At 46.6% G+C, this 20,442-nt stretch overlaps 1 protein-coding gene across 3 annotated transcripts in view; it reads right to left on the reverse strand.

Moving 5' to 3' along the window:
* The window catches only part of CLSPN (claspin), a 449,296-nt gene that overhangs the window by 309,909 nt on the left and 118,945 nt on the right, over positions 1-20,442 (reverse strand). The window contains exon 1 of one of the 3 annotated variants that reach the window (XM_078681157.1): positions 15,942-16,079. The exons of the other annotated variants lie outside the window; for them this stretch is intronic. Coding sequence (XP_078537283.1) covers positions 15,942-15,965 — 24 coding nt within the window. The 5' untranslated portion in view covers positions 15,966-16,079. Of the gene's footprint in view, positions 1-15,941; positions 16,080-20,442 lie in introns of those variants that run through there. 3 annotated transcript variants of the gene reach the window in all.

Below are 20,442 nucleotides of genomic sequence, written 5' to 3' on the forward strand. Positions count from 1 at the left end.
TCTAGTATGCCAGTTTCCAGTCTTCGTGAAAGCAACGAATATTAGGCCTATGTAAACCTACGTTGCCACATTTTACAGTGTGCACGTTAATTCATTGAATTGTCCCCGTTTCTAGGCCTCAAAAGGGCCCGGACTCAGATTCAGCTCCTGTCTCCTGAACCCTCTCCGAGGAGCGATACAGCCCCCACCTGTATCCCTGACCCTTCGCTTACTTCTTGCCACGCAGTGCCCGGCCCGGCCTGGCTCTGCCTCCCAGTCTGCCAAGAGTATGTTATGTTTCTAGTTATCAGTTCAGCCCTCCTTCTCTGCATTCCTAAGCTACTGAATCGGATCAATAGTTTCCGTCATAGTCTAGCCTTTACGTCTCCATGCAAGAGAAATACTGTATTAATATTCATAGAATATTCCTCGCACACACAATACATATAGAATTATGCACGCACCAGTCTTAGTGTCCATTAGCCTTTGCCCTGATAACTTTTGGATTCTATCAACATGTACTCTAAACACCAGATACTAGATATGCCTTGGGTACATGTCGCTCTGACACTCCAGACTTTAGTCTCCTCTTCTAGCGCAGAAGTCATAGCCCCCAGTTCTCCCTGGTAACACGTCATTGCCAGTTTTCGCGCACCACTAGGTTAGAGGTCCCAGCTGCTCAGGTAGCCCCCTCCATGTTTCCGCCCCGTTTATGACATATTCTGTTACGTCTACATCACATGTCTATGTATACGCCCTGTACACGCCTTCTTGTTACTTCATTTTGTCCTTATCTTTCGCGACTGTTACGAACCACGCCTACTGCTACGCCTACTGTATTGAATGTAATGTATTTTGTTTAACTATATATATTGTGAACTGTTACTAAAAGTTGTCCAAGCTCCCTTATGCTCCCAGATCCTGCCCCCGGCAGCTGCCATCCTATTCCCGTACAGGCTGTCCTGTTCCTGTCCTTTATGCCTGATTAAAGCCTGTAAACTCCAGCTACCTCGAATCTTGACTCTTATTTATTGAGCTACCTTTTTATTGATTATTCCGAAAAATAGATCCGGTATTAAATTATTTATATACCACATGATGGCGCCCGAATAGGGACTTGCCCTTTCCCCACGCGCCGGAGAAGCCACGCAGGCCCCCTGATCCTCTGCAGCCGTGACGGAACCATACCGTGCACGTGCAGATATTTCTGCTTCAAGTATCCCTCAGGCCCACGGAGGAGACGGAGGTTGCGGTCCAGCGTCCAGACGAGGCGGTGAGGAACGCGGCGAGTCCCGACCAGAGCCCAAGCCGAGAGTCCAAGGTCCGAGGTATCCAGAGGCCCACCTGTAACTGAAGTCCGAAGTTCGTCCGTCCGTCGTCGTAGCAGTCCAGTCCAGTCCGAGGCCTTCCGTTCTTGCTGCCCGGTGAGTACCGTTGCTGGGGTAGTATCTAGACAGGGTCAATTAATTGTCTCTGGTCCGTGGGTTTGGGTACGCAGATCCAACACGAAGTGTTCACTTAGGTGAACGCGGGGCCTGACGTGTCTCTTTATGGGACCGGTAAGTTTCGTACTGTTTTAGCAGTGCATCTAGTCATTCTATTAAGTTTCTGTTCCAGTAAGTTCTGTTCTCGAGAAAATTCATGTATTCTGTCCGAACTATTATTTTAAATGTTATTTCATGTGTTTTCAATGTTGTGGTATGAGTGATTCGTTTTTCAGTTATTATTGTGTTCATCGTGTATTGTATTGTGTCCAGACTCCAGCCCAAGTTATGCCTCTGTTCTCGAAACTACGTCAGCTAAAAACTAGAAAAGGTCTGCTTGAGGAAGCAGTTCCTGTCCCGCCTAGGGACAGTCCAGGTCATTTTATGTATCATAAGCATGGCATAAGTGCCATATTATATCTAGACTTATGGGTGGAGTACACCAAGGAATTAGAAGAGAAATATAGATGGCCCGTGTCAGGTACATGGGATGCCGAGTGCATCATGCGAGTAGAAGAAGCATTATGGAAAAAGAAAGCCAGACAGTCCCAGAAAGATGCCATCGAGTTATGGCGCAAAGAATCTCACAGAAGAACCGAAAAAGAAATCAGAAAAACAGAATTAAGTAGAGAATCCTCAGAAAGAACCCAAGAAAGGGAATTAATCGAAGTAGGTGAACGAGTCAAAGCCGAACAGTCAGACAGACAGAGAAATGCCCTTATTAAGGGTATGTATCCTCTTCTTTCCGAGGGCTTGCCGAAAGCAACCCCGGAAGCACCATGTAATTTTCCGCCGCCATTAGTTCCGATTAAGCTACGTCACAAACCGACCGCAGCTGATATTTTTCTCTCGTCCTATTTGGACGACACAGTCCCAGAATATGCAAACACTGTTCCGCCAGCTCCCGTAAATAATGTAATTCCTGTTCCTCCAGCCACCGGGGCACCCGTTGCAGCACCTGTTACGGTACCCCCGGTCCAGCCCACAGTACAAGTACCCGCTGCATCAGTCACTCTGCCAGCCCGTACGGTACCAGTCGACGATTCTAGTTCAGGAGCCGCGGGGGGGGGGGGGGGGGGGGGGGGGAGTCCTCCTTGTACCCCGCCTCAACACAAACGTGTGACATTACTCGAGCTACATGCCCGAGCGTTACAGCGTTCGCCCAAACATCAGTCAGTTGCAGATATCAAGCGAGCTCTTACCGAATGCAGTTATGATCCAGTCCCAGGCGATGATGATATGGTCCTGTATTCATTGCGTGTAAGACGGGTGACCGAATACTTGGACACCCTACCGAATATGAAAGAATATCTAGACAGAATATATCGTTTCATCCATACAGGAGTAGATCCAGAAAGTATTGGCGAAGCCATGTCTCAAAGAAAAGTCGAGATCCAGCTCATGCTATTAAAGTTTCTAATTAATTGTTTAATAAGGGAACAAGATTATCCAACTAAAGATTCGACCGAAATGAAAGTCCTGACAAGATGGAGTGATCATATAGCCGAGGGAAGACACAAGACACAGAACACAGAACTGTATAGACAGTATGTATAGGAAGATCCGTAGGGAAATAATAAAGTTACACGAGAAACGAAAAGCAGCACAAGTAAGTGAGAAAGAAGACAACTCTTCTACTGAAGAGGTAGACGACGAGAATCCCACCAGAATAGCGTATGTAGGTAGTACTAGACTTCCCGATCGACATTCACGCCTAGATCACAAGAAAGTTTTCCCTCCTCCAGCACCAGAACAAGGTTTTCTTGAGCAAGTATTTCAAGCTACCGATCACATTCTGAAATCACGAATCGGTTACAGTGAACTTAGTACCATGCATGAACAAGAACTAGCCCGATCAGCAGTCCGATGGATTACTGATTCTACCACTTTTCCAGACGAAATAGTGGCACAAATGTTTCTGAAACTGCCCCCAGCCGAGCAACGACTGGTGGGTATGTATATGATCCAGCACCTCATCACACTGTATGAGGGTCAACATTCTGATCCAGGTCCGTTACATGATGTTCTGAACGAGTTACTCCAATATAGATGGAGAGGTTTAGGTACCGATTTAATTAGTGTCATTCTAGAACAGCGCCACAAATATAGAACGTTTTTGAATCCGCATTTTGTTCACGTCTCACCTCCAGAAAGTAAATCATTCTACATAGATAGACAGCATCCGTTACGAGAAGTACATCCAGTTAGAGGAACGGGTGGTGGACTAGAACGAGTATTTGTTTACACCCCTATCACAAAGATGGAACTCTTAGAGATGAAGAAATTAATTCCCTGTCACGACAAAGATCCAGCAGGGTTCCATCGAGAATTAAAAGACATGCTCCGTATGGGAGAATACACGTATCCAGATATCATTAAAATGTTAAAGGTCCTGTTGCCCGCAGGGGTATATGAAAAACTCAAGGAAAAAGAATGGGAGGTGGGAGAGAAAAAGATTGATTGGACAGCTCTAGAAGCTGAAGATAAAATACGAGTACCAGGTACCGGTCTTGGGGACAAATGTAAAGAATTGCCCGAGTTATTGATACAAGTTTTGCCAAGGTTACTAGCCACGAAAAAGGAAGATTGGGATGCAATCTCAGCATGTAAACAGAAACAGGATGAAGACACTAGTGATTTTTATTCTAGATTTGAAAAATGTTTTATTATCAACAGTGGTCTGAAGACGAGTAGCGAGTCGTACCCTCATCTTTTTGTTACTAAATTAGTCGAGAATTCAAGTCCACAAGTTAAAAATCGAGTTTTGAAAGTCGAAAGTACCTGGCAAGCTAATACCCCGTCACAAATGCTCCAGATGCTCCAATATCACCAGAACAGAATCAGGGAAGAGCAAGAACATGAAAGGAGACGTATGAAAGATACGAAAATGAAAGTATTAGTTGCACAATCTGTTCCACAAGACAGTCAGAAGAGGGGTCCGAGTCAAGCCAGTCATCCTGCAGCTCCCGTTAAAGGGACTTGCAATTACTGTAAACAGCCAGGTCATTTTATAAACGAGTGTGCAGTTCTGAAACACAACATAGCTACTGGTAAGACTAAAGAAAGACCACGTCCGCCTAGACAAGAACAAGTTTCACAGACTTCTCAGTCACCACAGAATGCACAACAGACAGTTCCAGCACCGCAGCCAATCGCTGCAACACAGCATGTTACACAGCAAATGTACCAGTATGCTCAGTCAGAATATCCAGAGTATCAACAGTATTCATGAAACAGCCTAGAGAGGGAGGTAGGCTTGCCTCTCATCGAGATACCTGTAGATCAAGAGGGTCCCTATGTACACAGTCAAGTATTAGGGAAAGACAGAAAGTTTCTGATTGATACAGGGGCAAGTAGGACTACTATCAGTCATGACAAAGTTCCAGGGGCTCCGCTCTCAGGCTCTAAAAATGTTTCCCTTGGATTTTCAGGAAAGCCTATTGTTAATGAAATTTCAAAACCAGTTACTCTAGAAGTTGGTCCATTGTCCCGAACTACTGATTTGTTACTTACGACATCATGTCCAGAAAATTTGTTAGGCATTAAAACACAAAGAATTAGGTGCAGTAATTTGCTGCTCTCCAGAAGGAGTCCGATTGTTTTTGCGTGACTTTAAAGGTCACTATGTATTACGTGATTTTGATCCAAGATTACTGAATGTCCCGCAGCATTTATGGGCGCAAGGTCCAACTGATGTAGGATGTATGCACATCACACCCCATCGTGTGACTCTCAAACAAGGAATAGTCTTGCCACGAATCAGACAGTACAGATTGCCACCTGAGGCTGTAGCAGCCTTATCCAAAATTATTGACGAGCTTATTGCTCAAGGAGTGGTTGTAGAAACTGACTCCAATGTATGTAATTCTCCTATCATTCCAGTCCTGAAACGTACTGATCCAAATGCACCCCCAGTATATCGATTAGTGATTGACCTTCGAGAGCTTAATAAATGTATCACACCCCAGTATCCAGTAGTCCCAGATATTTCTTCCCTATTGACAGCCATTGATTCTGAAGCTACATTTTTCACAGTTATCGATCTCAAGAATGCATTTTTCAGTGTCCCCATTCATCCAGACAGCCAGTACCTTTTCGGTTTTTGTTTAAATGGAAGGAGCTATAAATTCACACGAGCTCCTCAAGGTTTTACAGAAAGTCCTAGTATTTACAGTCAAGCACTTAAGAGACAACTAGACAATATTCACATGCCATCTGACACTGCCCTACTCCAGTATGTCGATGATCTACTGATCACAGCCCGTTCTGAACGTGACTGCGAGCGTGCGTCACTTACAGTTCTGTATTTCCTAGCCGAGATGTGGCACAAGGTGTCCCCTTCGAAGCTTCAGTTCTGTGTCCAGCAAGTGGTCTACTTAGGACACTTACTGTCCAAGTGGGGTAGGCAGTTGACACCAGATCGTATCCAGTTAATAACGAGTCTTCCACAGCCCAAGACACAGAAGGAGGTACGAGCTTTTATTGGCCTCACTTCTTATTGCAGACAATGGATTCCTCAGTATGCATTTCTCGCCAAGCCACTGATACAGTTAACGACACAGGAGGCAGCCGTATCGACTGTCCTCCCTTGGACCCAGGAACATACACTTGTTTTCAATGAATTAAAGAAAGCCTTATGCCAAGCACCTGTTCTAGCAACACCGAACTACAGTAAGCCTTTTACACTCTTTGTCACAGAACGTGATGGTACTGCATTATCTGTTCTCACACAAGATCAAGCAGGACAGTACAAGCCCTGTGCTTATTTTTCGAGCACATTAGATCCAGTAGCCCAGGCTCTGCCTGCGTGCCTCAAGTCAGTTGCAGCCACAGCTCTAGCAATCAGACAAAGTGATTCCATAGTACTAGGACATTCTCTGACAGTACAAGTTCCACACTCCGTGGAAGTTCTTTTAAACCGAACACAGACTCAGCACTTGACAATTGCACGTTTAACAGGTTATGAACTGACACTGTTCCAGCCACACATAGAAATCAGACGCTGCAACATTCTAAATCCTGCTACACTGTTACCGTCAGTTACTTCAAATCCTGCCACACATGACTGTGTGGAAGTTGTCAACACTATGACTAAGCCAAGACAAGACCTGACAGACATTGCATTACCTAATCCCGACCTGACACTTTATGTGGATGGTTCATGTATGAGAACCAGTACAGGAGAACTAGTAGCCGCGTATGCAGTGACTACTGAAACTGAAGTTATAGAAACACATCGTATTGACACCCTGTCTGCTCAAGCAGCAGAGCTAGTCGCTCTGACCCAAGCCTGCATACGTGCTAAGAACCTGAAAGTAAACATATATACAGATTCACGTTACGCATTCGGAGTCGTACACGACTTTGGAGTATTCTGGCAGGAGAGAGGTTTCATGACTTCTCATGGAACCAAGATTCAGCATGGTCTCCTCATTCAAGCTCTGTTAGATGCAATACATTTACCGACAGCTATCGCTATCATGAAGTGCAAAGCACATACGAAAGTTACTGACATCATTTCCCAAGGTAACGATCTAGCAGATCGAACAGCCAAGCTTACAGCTCAGACCCCAGACATTCCGACACAGACACTCACTCCAGATCCGACTACATGTATGACAGTTAAGGACCCTACACAAGATGTCATAGACATACAGTTACATGCTACTCCCGAAGAAATCAAGAAATGGTCCGAACAAGGAGGGGTCCAGACAGATCAAGGATGGGTGACGAAGGGAAAGGCCACATGGTTTCTCCCTGACTCTATGGTTCAAGTCATAATCAATACCGCACATAGTCCAGCACATCTAGGAGAAAAAGCTATGTTAGACAGTATTCAGAACCTTTGGTTCAACAAACACTTACGAGCTGCAGCCAAGCAGAAAGTCCGTACCTGTATGATATGTTGCCAGTTCAATCCAGGTAAAAGTGTCCCGGTGGAACAAGGTGGATTCCAACCTCCTGACCACCCTTTTGAAGTCCTCCAGATGGATTATATTCAGATGGAGCGATGTCGAGGTTTCAAGTATGTCCTCGTAGTTGTATGCGCTTTGTCCAGGTGGACAGAAGCATATCCAGTTCCAGATTACACAGCTGCGACCACTGCCAGGCAGTTGGTTTGTGAATTCTTTCCCCGCTATGGACTCCCTAGGGTCGTGTATTCTGATAACGGCCAGCCATTCTCATCTGAACTCATGAAACATGTTTCCCTTCTGTTAGGGTACCAGTGGAAGTTCCATTGTGTACGCCATCCTGAAGCAGCCGGTCTCGTAGAGAGACATAATCAAACCCTGAAAATTCGTATTGCCAATATATGTAAAGAGAAAGGTGTGGACTGGCTAGTTGCCCTGCCAGTTGCTCTATTCTATATGCGGATGGTTGCACATTCCAGATCAGGTCTGTCCCCTTATGAGGTCGTATTCGGCCACCCCCAAAATATGTGGGGTACACCTAGACCCCGCAGTATTACAGATGTTTCCAGTAATATGCTGACAGATTACCTAGCTTCCTTGATGTCTGCCCTACACTCTTGTCGTTCACAGGTTGCCGCCGCATTTCCAGACAACACCGAGGTGAAACCGCATGAAGTCATTCCAGGCAACCTCGTGTTGGTGCGGAATTTTGATCGTTCAAGTCCGCTGGAGCCCCGTTGGAAGGAGCCCCGGATGGTATTACTTACAACAAAGACTGCAGTCAAGTTAGAAGGCCGCAAGGGATGGGTCCATCTGTCCCATATAAAGAAGTTCCATGGAATTCGTGAAAGGACATTTGCAAAGGACATTACTAAAGACTGCCTGAAACCAGACTCTGAACTTGATTCTGAACATAAAGTTCCTCTGTTAGAGAAAACTCCGCAACAGGAGTATAAATTGAAGCTCCGGTCTAGTAAAATAAGTCAGCCAGTTTAATTGTCTAAGTCCCTCTCGGGTGAAACGGTTAGACAGGTCCCTGACATGTATGAGATAGACCCCCATAGTGAGAGAGTTAGTCAAAACTCTATAAGATGTATCGTCATTCTAAGTTTCTTATTGTTTCTAAGTTTAATGGTTACCTGCACAAGTTATGCATTACATTTATGTTTTCCAATTTCTCATGTAAATAAGTTTTCTAATACTACAGTAGAGCACACTTTTAGTGATCTGCCTCCTCACGAGCTATCCTATCGTCTTGCTATGCGTAATAATACATTTGTTAGAATGTTACACTATTCACACCAGACCAGCAATGCCACTAATTGTTGGGTGTGTGGTCGACTCCCCCCTTTCCAGACACCGAAGGGAGTTCTGCCACTTTTTCCTTATCCGTTTTCACACAATGGTTCGTGTGGAGCATGGTCCACGTTAACGTCATCCTCAAATGATATGTCCCTTCTGAATAGAACATGTTTCCCAGACAAGCAAGGTCTCCCCCATAGAACAGGGTTAGATCTAGAAAATGAAGTATATGATTTAGGTAATTATTCTTCGAATTTTATGGTCCTGAATGTTCAGTCTGATACTACTCCAGATTTACCTGCTATTTCAGTACTACCAGTCAAAGGCGAATTATGTGTCAGAAAGAATGGTTCCGCACATGTAGGACATAGTGATTGTACTACTATTGTCGAGTATAGTGACAGTGGGAAATCTATTTTCAAAGCCTCACGTCATTCTTATTTTGTTTGTGGTCAGACCGCATATGTTCGTCTGCCCCTCGATTGGGATGGAACATGTTACATTGCTTTCCTACTGCCACCAGTTTTTCTAGCCCCATCTGATTATCACAGAAACACACATCTAGTACACGTCAGACCTAGAAGGGAGATCGAGTCCCCAATTGTCGATCAAACTGAAACTACTCTAGAACAGTATCAAGACTTCAATAAAGGTTTCTTCTTCTTTATAGGCCCTGTCCAGAATAGTAAGTTAATACGTAGGTTAACCAGAACCCTTGAAGCAGTAGTGAATGAGACTACTTCCGCTCTAGGTAACTTAACCGAAGAGCAATCTGCTATGAGATTTGTCGTGCTCCAAAATCGTCTCGTTCTTGACGTCATACTGGCCGATAGAGGAGGAGCATGTAGAGTCATCGGATCTAGTTGTTGCATTTTCATTCCTAATAACGCGCCGTCTGTTTATTCAGCTATAACCAGACTTCATAAAATTGCCCATCAGTTACACCAGAATCCAGGCACCTGGACATGGTCCGGTTGGTTCTGGAGTATTATATCTGCTTGGGGATGGAAAGTATTGTCATTCCTAGGTATTGCAGTAATGATCATATTCAGTTGCTGCCTCTGTATACAATGTGGCCCTGCGATTTGCGGCATGTGTGCTACCTCTTGTATTCCTAGTCCTAGATCCCGTTCCAAGACAATTCGAGACGAGCAAATGATGCTATATGAAATGATAGATGGTATCATGAATATAGATGTTTCCTGATGGAAACGTAGGGCACAAGGAGGGAATGTGGAAAAGTAAATTTTGCCATGTTGTATGTGCCTACGTGTTCCCCATGTTATGTTATATGTGCATGATCGATATGCATGTATTCCCCTCTGATCGATTAAAGACGCAATTACAGTTGTGTCCATCTCTAGTATGCCAGTTTCCAGTCTTCGTGAAAGCAACGAATATTAGGCCTATGTAAACCTACGTTGCCACATTTTACAGTGTGCACGTTAATTCATTGAATTGTCCCCGTTTCTAGGCCTCAAAAGGGCCCGGACTCAGATTCAGCTCCTGTCTCCTGAACCCTCTCCGAGGAGCGATACAGCCCCCACCTGTATCCCTGACCCTTCGCTTACTTCTTGCCACGCAGTGCCCGGCCCGGCCTGGCTCTGCCTCCCAGTCTGCCAAGAGTATGTTATGTTTCTAGTTATCAGTTCAGCCCTCCTTCTCTGCATTCCTAAGCTACTGAATCGCATCAATAGTTTCCGTCATAGTCCAGCCTTTACGTCTCCATGCAAGAGAAATACTGTATTAATATTCATAGAATATTCCTCGCACACACAATACATATAGAATTATGCACGCACCAGTCTTAGTGTCCATTAGCCTTTGCCCTGATAACTTTTGGATTCTATCAACATGTACTCAACACCAGATACTAGATATGCCTTGGGTACATGTCGCTCTGACACTCCAGACTTTAGTCTCCTCTTCTAGCGCAGAAGTCATAGCCCCCAGTTCTCCCTGGTAACACGTCATTGCCAGTTTTCGCGCACCACTAGGTTAGAGGTCCCAGCTGCTCAGGTAGCCCCCTCCATGTTTCCGCCCCGTTTATGACATATTCTGTTACGTCTACATCACATGTCTATGTATACGCCCTGTACACGCCTTCTTGTTACTTCATTTTGTCCTTATCTTTCGCGACTGTTACGAACCACGCCTACTGCTACGCCTACTGTATTGAATGTAATGTATTTTGTTTAACTATATATATTGTGAACTGTTACTAAAAGTTGTCCAAGCTCCCTTATGCTCCCAGATCCTGCCCCCGGCAGCTGCCATCCTATTCCCGTACAGGCTGTCCTGTTCCTGTCCTTTATGCCTGATTAAAGCCTGTAAACTCCAGCTACCTCGAATCTTGACTCTTATTTATTGAGCTACCTGTTTATTGATTATTCCGAAAAATAGATCCGGTATTAAATTATTTATATACCACAAGCTCACTGCCATTGGCAGCAAGGCCCTGGAAATTGAGCCGCTACACACCTAAGCAGGACTTTTTATGAGTTGGTGGGAACAACGATACATCTTGTTGACGATCTCATAGCAACTTCATGCCTGTAAAGCCAGTATGTGAATATCGAAGTCGGGGCAAACCACAATACTGAACCATAGAGTAGGTGGGCTTAATCATCGGATCTTTTGGGGGGGAAAAAAAAAAAAAAAAACCAAGAAGGCGAAGAAAACTTCACTTCCACTCAGTCAAGAATTTCCAAAATGTGAGGTTCTGGACTCTACATGATCTTTTCAAGTCTACCTTGGAAGTTTCGTAAAGTGAGGTTAGCCATGCGGAGTGAGTGGGGGGGGGTGGTATCCACCCAATGCATGCATATCTGACGTCTTGCCAACAAGATAGCATAGAATAAAAAGGACCGCGCTACCCCAGTGATATTCTGGTCAAAGCCGAAAATGACAAGTGATAAAGTTAAGGTAATGTTAGTCTTAATAATTGTATCCAGAGTGGCTTTGATCTCCATCCAGTAGGTAGATATGTGGGGGCAGTCCCAAAACATATGTGTATCAGATGCTGCTAACAGTTGGCATTTATTACAGCATTTCCCCTCTTGATATTTGGATAAACGTAAAGGGGAGAGATATGCCCGGTGTAAAGTAAACAAATGGTTTCGTCTAAGCCAGGCGGGTTTAACCAATTTATACAAAAGGGAAAAAGATTCTATCCACTGGTCCTCGTCTAGTGCCACCATTTCTCTACCCCATAGCTCCATTGGGAGATTAAAATCCCCATCTATCTCTTCCAATATGGACCAATACCAAAGAGCCACCTCCTTACCTCCTATCTGTTTTTCGACTAGCTGTTGTTCTAGAGGACTAAGTCTCCCGGTATTAGGGTCTTTCCTGATTAACTCTCTGGCCCAGCTACTGATTTGTGTGTATTTAAATCTTGATAGTGTCGGCCCTACTTTCTCCCTAAGGTCCTCCCACCCTATCAAGATGCCTCCATATAACAATTCCCCCCATCTAGAAAGCCCAGCTGTGATTAGGGGGGTTGCCAGAGAATCTTGCAGGCACAATGGAAGCCCAGGAGAGTCCCAAATCACGGCGTAATTAGAATAGTACGCCAACCCCACTCTACGCTTAATTTGTACCCATGACTTCAATTGTGTTAATAGAATCTTCAGCCTCACCTTCTTGAAAAACTTTCGATCTCCAAACTTAAATAGAAACCCATCTAACGGGAGGTTTGCCCCTACCAGCATTGCTTTAAATAACTTCCCCTTTGAAGTATGATCTGATGACTTCAAGAGCATTCTTGAGTGGGAAAGCTGAAATGCCCAAGAGTAGTACTGCAAGTCTCGGAGGGCCAATCCACCTTTTTCTCTCCTCCTCCTCAATTTTTTCCAGGCCAACCTCGTGGCTTTATTGCCCCAAATAAAGGAATTTATTTCTTGTTGGCACTGAAAAAGTTGCTTAGAGTCGAATGCAAGGGGAATTGTGTTGAAAATAAAAGTCAGTTTCGGAAGGATAGACATTTTTACAATGTTGACTCTCCCGAAAATTGATAACCGAAGACTTGCCCAGGATCTCATTAGGGCCCTACACTCTCTGGCGACCAGATCTAGGTTGACTTTTGCTAAGACTTCAATGTCTTGCGTTATTTTGACTCCGAGGTAGCGGATTGAGGGTGCCACCCCAACGCCCGAATTAGCAATATTCCACGTCATAAGCTCGGTCTTATCGGCATTGATGTCGTAGCCCGAAATACTTCCGAATTCCTTGGCCTTTTCGACCACGATGGGAAAAGCATTTGCTGGGTCACTGGTGTAAATTACGATATCATCAGCGTAAAGCCCTACTTTCCTTTCCCATCTGCCAAATTTAAATGAAGAAATTCTTGGATCGTCCCTAAAGGATTGTGCAAGAGGCTCTATATATATGTTAAAAAGTAAAGGGGACAGGGGACACCCCTGTCTTGTTCCCCTAGTGATCCGAAAGGGCTGGGTACATGAACCATTGACCATAATGCTTGCACTGGGATTTGTATATAAGAGTCCAATTGATCTCCGAAAATTTGGACCGAATGCAAATTTCTTCATGGTCTCGGCTAAGTATGCCCAATTTACTCGATCGAACGCTTTAGTAGCGTCGAGGGTCATAATGGCCATGGGAAGAGAGAACGTAGAGGCTATGTCCACTGTCCCAATTAGGTCATACGTAAGGTCCGAGAGCTGTCTACCCTTTATGAAGCCCTTCTGATCAGTGTGAATTATTGAGCCAACCTCACGTCCTAACCGGTTCGCCATCACAGCTGCAAAGAGCTTATAATCGCTATTTAGAAGCGAGATTGGCCTATAGGACCCACACTTAGCTGAATCTTTCCCGGGTTTCGGGATCAAGACAATAATTGCCTCGCCCCATGATTTAGGAGGGGTCGCACCGTTTACTAAGATGTCATTAAAAAGTCTTGTGAGCACAGAAACTATTTCGGGTGCCAGTACTCGCAATAGTTCGCCGGGGAGACCATCAGGGCCTGCTGCCTTACCCCGCTTCACCTTTTTAATACTTTCCCTCACTTCTTCCTCTGAAATAGGCCTGTCAAGACGATCACTTTGTTCAGAGCTAAGAGTGGGAAGAGTAATCTTCTCCAACCATCTAGATTTTGATATCGGGTCCTCCGAGGTCTCCTCCTTATATATTTGCCGGAAAAACTCCAGAAATGCATCTCCAATATCTCTGATGGAAGATCTTTCAAGTGTCTCCCCCTCTACAATAATATGCTTTATATGTTGTTTGGCCTGATCAGATTTAATTTTGCGAGGACCTTACCTGCGGATTCACCGTACTCAAAGTTGGAGAGCTTACTTGCTTCCCATCTCAATGCAACCCTCTCTTGAAGAATATTATCTAGCTTCTCTTTTAGGTCTTTACGCTGCTCCTGCTACGTAATGGTCCCATTTCCGGAACCAATACGTTGGTCCAGGGATGCAATATCCTTTTCGATATTAGCGATCTTTGCCCTATATATTCTCCCTCGATAAGAGGCCCTATTAGTTATATAACCTCGCAAATAAGCTTTATAGGCCTCCCATACTATATTTAACTGAGTAGAGTTTATATTGGTATTCATGAAAAATTTTGTTTCTTGGATGAGGAGGTCAGTGTCTTCATCCTCTAAGAGAATCGTGCGGTCAAATGACCATAGAGTCTGAGAGGGTTGCTGAGCCAAATGTAAAGAGAAAACTATAGCGGAGTGATCAGATAAGTGCGAGGGCAAGTATGTTAAGTCCTTTAAGGGGTCTCTTAATGAGTAACTAAAAAGAGCGTAGTCAATTCTCGACTTATGGTTATATTTGTGATTGTGGTATGATACGCCAAGTACTTCACCTGCTCTCTCCCTCCATAGATCCGCCAATCCGAGCGTTGACATGACAACCCCCAACGCCTGCCTGGATTTCTTATAAGTTAATGCCCTTGAGTTGGGGGATTTATCTAATTTTGGATTGAGTACCAGATTAAAATCACCCATCCAGATTATTGGACCTTGAGTTGTTAGGAGGTGACTCTGAATTTTATTCAAATATGAGGGATCATCCTGATTGGGTCCATAATAGCCAACCAAATTATATGGTCTACCCTCTAGACTAACTTTAGCGTATAGCCACCTACCACTAAAGTCTTCCTCATGGGCAAGAATCTGTGCTCTTATTTGCTTTTTGAAAATAATTAGGATACCCCGAATATTCGAATTATGATTAGTACAAATAAAACAGTCTACCCATCTAATTTTACTCAACATTTCCCTCACTTCTTGTTGAAGAAGATGTGTTTCCTGAATGACGATGACCTGCGCCGGAGAGTCCCTCAAATATTGCAATATTCTATACCTCCTACTCTTAACACGCAGGCCATTGACATTCCAGGACAAGAATTTTATTCCCATCAGGTGATGTCATTCCCCCTACCCCAGCTCATTAGAGAAGTATAGAGATTACATCTCCCAAGGCGAATTGAACAAAACAAAGATGTATTTGATAGGATTTGTGAGTACGGAATGGTGACCGATCGATGAGGATATTTCCTCTGAGTCTACCATTGTGTTTATCGGTTGAAAGGGAACCCCTGATCGCACCCAAATTAAGGTCCCCCTGGCAAACGCAGAATAAATGGTGTAAAATAACTGTCCCCTCCATCTCTTCTGCAGCGCCTGCCCCTCCGCCTGATCTATGTGCGTTTCTTTCAAGAAAGCTACCTAGATCCCCCTGCGGACTAAATATGCATGCACTTTATAACGTTTCCTCATGGAGTTCAGCCCTCGCACATTCCAGGTAATACATTTTAGCTCAAGTCGGGTCGCCATAGGAGAGCATACAACAGAGCACAACCCAATACAGCCTAACGGGCACACTGACCAATCCCCGAGTTTCAGAACATCCCCAACAAACTCCCATCCCACCCCTCCCCAGAACAGGCGCTAAACCATAGTTACCCATCCAAACTTGATCCCTACTAAGGGGACTACTCTGGTAGCTACCAGAGTCTCACAGTGACTGTGAGGTAGAGGAGGTGACCCTACACCAAACCGAGCCGGACAACGATCTCACTGTCCCCATGTTTAGGTTGAGCCTCGTACATGAACTTCCCTTCCTCCTGGCAGTGTCCCGCCCCAAGAGAGCCCCCCCACTTATGGATCCCTCCCCCCGCCCCGCCAACCCTCCACCCCGACAAGTGATCAAGCCTCCTGCCATCTCTAGCAAGACCACCCCCACTCCCTTCCCCGGCATAAGACACCCCCAGGAGCACACCCCCTTACTGTATACAGACTGGAGTCCAGCATAGTCACTCGTCCAGTAGGCCATCTGCAGTTCCTGGGGTAACCTGAGGTAGGTTACCAGCGTCCTCCTCAGAACCCTCCGACACCACCTCTTCTGACCCCTGCTGGGACCCTGTATCTGCCAGTGAAGCCGTATTTGTAGCACCCGATATGACAGAAACCGGCTGTAAGGCCGCTTGCCTCTCCAGCTCCATCTGTGAAGTTGTAGGCGACTGCTTGTTCACTACACGTTTCCTATTGCGACGGCCCCTGCGTGGTTTCGATTGAGTTTCGACCACCTTTTCCCATCTTCCAGCGCCGTCCGTTCCTGCACGATATGTTTCAAGCCATTGCCTCGCGTCATCCGGCGTGTCAAAGAAGACCGAATTCCCGTCCACCATCACCTTCAAGCATGCCGGAAATAGCAGAGCGTACTGTATACCCTCCTCTCGAACGGCCCTCTTGACTGCCATAAATGAAAAGCGGCTCCGTTGGACCTCCTGGGAGTAATCAGGATACAGGGAGACTGAGGCATTGTCCACTCGATATGGGCCAGATGTCCGGGCATTCTGTAATAGGATGTTGCGGTCCTTAAAGTGCAACAGGCGTGCAACCACTGGTCGGGGGGGGGGGGGCGACCCAGAGCCGAAGGGCGGGCCGGTACCCGGTGGGCCCTTTCCAGCGTGTAGAACTGCGACAAACCCTCAGGAACGACCACATAACGCAGCCATGCTTCCAGATAGGCGACCATGTTGTCCCCTTCAACGTTTTCGGGTAGGCCCACACCCGTACGTTATTGCGCCTGTTGCGCCCTTCCGCATCCTCAGCCCTCCTCTCCAACTGCTGTACTCTGCGCAATAGGTCACCCACTGATGCGTCCATCGCCTTTTGGACCGTGCCAGCTTTTCCAGCGCAAGTTCTGTGCTCTTGACGCGGTCAGCTAGCTTACCATGATCTGCCCTCAATAATCCTAGGCTCGTCGACACCTGTGCTATATCATGGCGCAGTGCCTCTTTTGTATCTGATATAGCTTTGAGGATCTGTTCCATCTGCTGTTGCTGCAACCCCGCAGCCGGAGTTCCAGCCGAGCCCTGATCCTGGTTCTGGTTCTCCAGTGAGTCCTCAACTTGGTCAGACTGTGCCGCCCCCGGTATCCGGCGTGGCTTCCCCATGGTCTACTTCCCAAGGCAGATCTCCAGCACACAAATCAAGGTCTATGTGTCTCCAGCTGTGTTCTCCGAGGACAAAGATATATAGACCAGTTACTCCACGCTGCTTCCGTACTCCCGGCTGATCATCAGCGCCGCAGGGTGACCCCCTCAGTCTGCCAGGTGCAGATTGGAAGCCAAGCATGCCAGTCACCGCCAATCAGGGATGCAACTCCACCATTACCCGTCCTCGGGACCAAGAATTGGCTTATCTCAATCGCCGTGGGTATCTGTCCGCTTCAACTGCCCACTCCCCAGCCAAGGCGATCCGCTCTAGAGTGCCACCGCAGCATCACCAACTGCCACACCAGACGTGTGTCTAGGCCTTCCTCACCCGGACCCCTCCCCCGCCACCAAGCGGATCCATCCACTCCAGAGCGTCTGACTCGGGCCGGTCACTGTAACGATGCCACAGAGGGGGGTGGTGGGGTAGGGGGAGAAAACAGTTACCACCACACCGCCTCCAAACCGGTTGTGCGGCCACCTCATTTACTCCGGAAAGTCCCCAATTCTCCTGTCCATCCGGGAGCTAGGCCTCAGTGCGAAGAGAAGCTGCCCTGCTCGCTTTCGCCCCGCCGCTGGCCAGGCTCGCCACTACCCCGATATGCAGAGGGGTGAAGGCACGAGGGGGGTATTCAGGATAGGGTCCCCACAACGTTCACGCAGTTTTATTGCCCCCGTGGACGCTCTCCCAGGCCGCCCCAACCCGCGACCGATCTGTGTCGCCAAGCCTGCATTCGGCCCCCTGCCGGGCTCGGGAGGGTCCTCGCTGACTCCAATGTCAGTCCCCCTTATCAGGGCTTCAGTATCACCTTGGGCCTCGCCGTCCGATATCACCAACTCCTTACTGCGCAGATGGCCGCCGTCCACAATGGCAACTCCTGCTCCACTCCGCGCACCTCACTGTCTTGTGATGCCGCCAGTGATCTGCAGCCTCCCTGGCACTTCCCGAAGTCGGCGCCGGCTGCGCAGCCCTGCCGCCTCCGACGGCGATGCTACTCTTTGCGCCGTCAGCACCTGCGCCCCGCCTCAGCGCCGTGCTCCGCTGCCATCAGGGTGCTGCTCCCCTCCTACGGCCTCCTATGTGCGCGAGGCCGGGGATGTGAGGCCCTCCGCAGGCCACAATCAAGATGGCCTGTCCCCTCCAGGGGGAGCGGCAGCAATCGCAGAATGAGCGGCCCTCGGAGCCCCCGATTGAGTCTCAACCAGCTTGTGGGCACCCTCGACGTTGGGGGGCCCACCCCAGAGCCGCAAACACCGCCTGGGGAGTCTCAACACCTCTCCTTGTTGTGCAGCTTATGATACTTATACATGGTCACCAGGGTTCTTAAGGCTTAGACAAAGTCATCCACCCATTCACCTAGCTTTCAGACCTTTGTAACAATTTATGTCTCTCTAGGATGGCATTTCTACACAGAGAAAAATGGTTATCCAGCGCCTGTAGCAAATTCGTACACTCCATAAGTTAGTTCTCCAGCTTCCCCTTGTTGACTGGCTACCCTCACCTCGACAATGGGTAAGGTTTTCAAGATTGCCCTGCCTTCAGAACCTAAATTATGGATTAACAAGGCTTTCTTTTTTGTATTGGTAAAAGCTTCTGCCTTGAATCCTGGTTGCCCAGCGGTAAGACCGCGAGCCTTTGAAGCTGCAAAGAAACAATACGCTCGGCACGCCGCTCCGAGTGGGATGCCACACTTCGGGAATATTTAGCTACAGGCATCTCTTCTGGCTCTGCATGGAAAACGTTAAGCTTATAAACAACTACATTTAAGGGACGCACTTGAGGGCAATGCACAAAGGTGACGAACACATTAGAAGAAAGGTATTTCCAGGCATTGGAAACAGTGTTATTAATACCCCAAAACCAACAATATTAAACAGTTTGTAAAGATAGTAATAGAAACGTACTTATCTGTGAGGAGAAGCATATAAAAGAGGCAGATTGCTCTGTGTATGGATTTATTATATGTTATGGATGTTCTGTTCTAGAATGTTTATTTCATGATATATAGTTCTTTCAAGTGCGGCATGGAGTGGCATTAAAGGAATAACGCATAATGGTAGCCCACCATTACCCAAAACACCATTTTGTGAAAAACAGGAAAGTAAAAATGGCCTGGGAGTGGGGCAGAGGTAGCTTACCCTGACCCCCAGTTCAATGTGGGGGGGGTCTAAAGAGACCTCAGTGACACAAATTAATGTTCAAAAATATATTTATTGTGGGATTCACAAATTCTCTATCAAATTTGTGAATCCTAGATGCCATGGACTCTTCTTGGAGTCTCCTGATTTGCAACTCCAGCATAGGGTTTGCAAAGCCTGAAAAAACAAAACAAAAAACATTTGGCACACTACAGCTAAGCTTGACAAGTAGCCACATGCCGGGGTTGGCCGCCAACAGGAGTTGGTTACACAACTTGGCCACCCGAGCACTGCCAAAAGCAGTGTCCAGTGGATGTTGGCCACAGTGCCCTACTCCATTGCAAATGGCTGCCCGATGCAGCACACTGCCATGACCTTTGACCATGCACAGCGGAGACTGGCCGCAACCCACTGCTGGTGGGCGATACCCCAATTTTGGATTTCCCTATGTGTGATACTTAGCTCATTGACAGTTTCAAAACCAGGGGACTCTTCACTTAGACCTGTTGGAACTCCTGAGCAGGCTTCTGGACAGGAATTTGTTCACATATTTAATCTTTCCGTGCATGTAGAAGATGTTAATGATGCATTATATTAATCACGAAGACACAGGCCAACCTATCCTGGGCCCTCAGGCACTACTGCAGAGTTCATCCAGTGGCCCTGGTAAATAATTGCATTCTGTGTCTCTACAGTGACATGGTGAGTTGGAACACTCGGACAGCAATGATCCCGTCAATACTCTTTCAAACAACGTGTGTAGGAAAATGCCTCTTTTTGACATGCCCCCACCCATATTTTGCCCACTGGTACGCATTCTTTTGATTGGAAGTGAACTGGATTCCTACTAACCAGACCCCATTGCACCTTCTCTAAAACAAGACAAATGTGGATTGTAACCCAATTGGCAAGGACTTTAGCACCCATGTAAGGCTCTGATAAATGACCCCTTGTACCCAGGACATGGGTACTAAAGGGGGTGCCTAAGGGCTGCAGCATGCATTATGCCACCCTATGGGACCCACACACAAACTGCAGGCAGACTGGCATTGCAGTATGTTTGAAATGGTGTAAGCCATTCTGAAACCAGACATACACACACACACTGCATGTATTATATGCAAGTCATCCATACATCAGGTCTTTAGAGC

This window comes from Lissotriton helveticus, chromosome 3_1 (genome assembly GCF_964261635.1).
Source record: "Lissotriton helveticus chromosome 3_1, aLisHel1.1, whole genome shotgun sequence".
Lineage (NCBI taxonomy): Eukaryota > Metazoa > Chordata > Amphibia > Caudata > Salamandridae > Lissotriton > Lissotriton helveticus.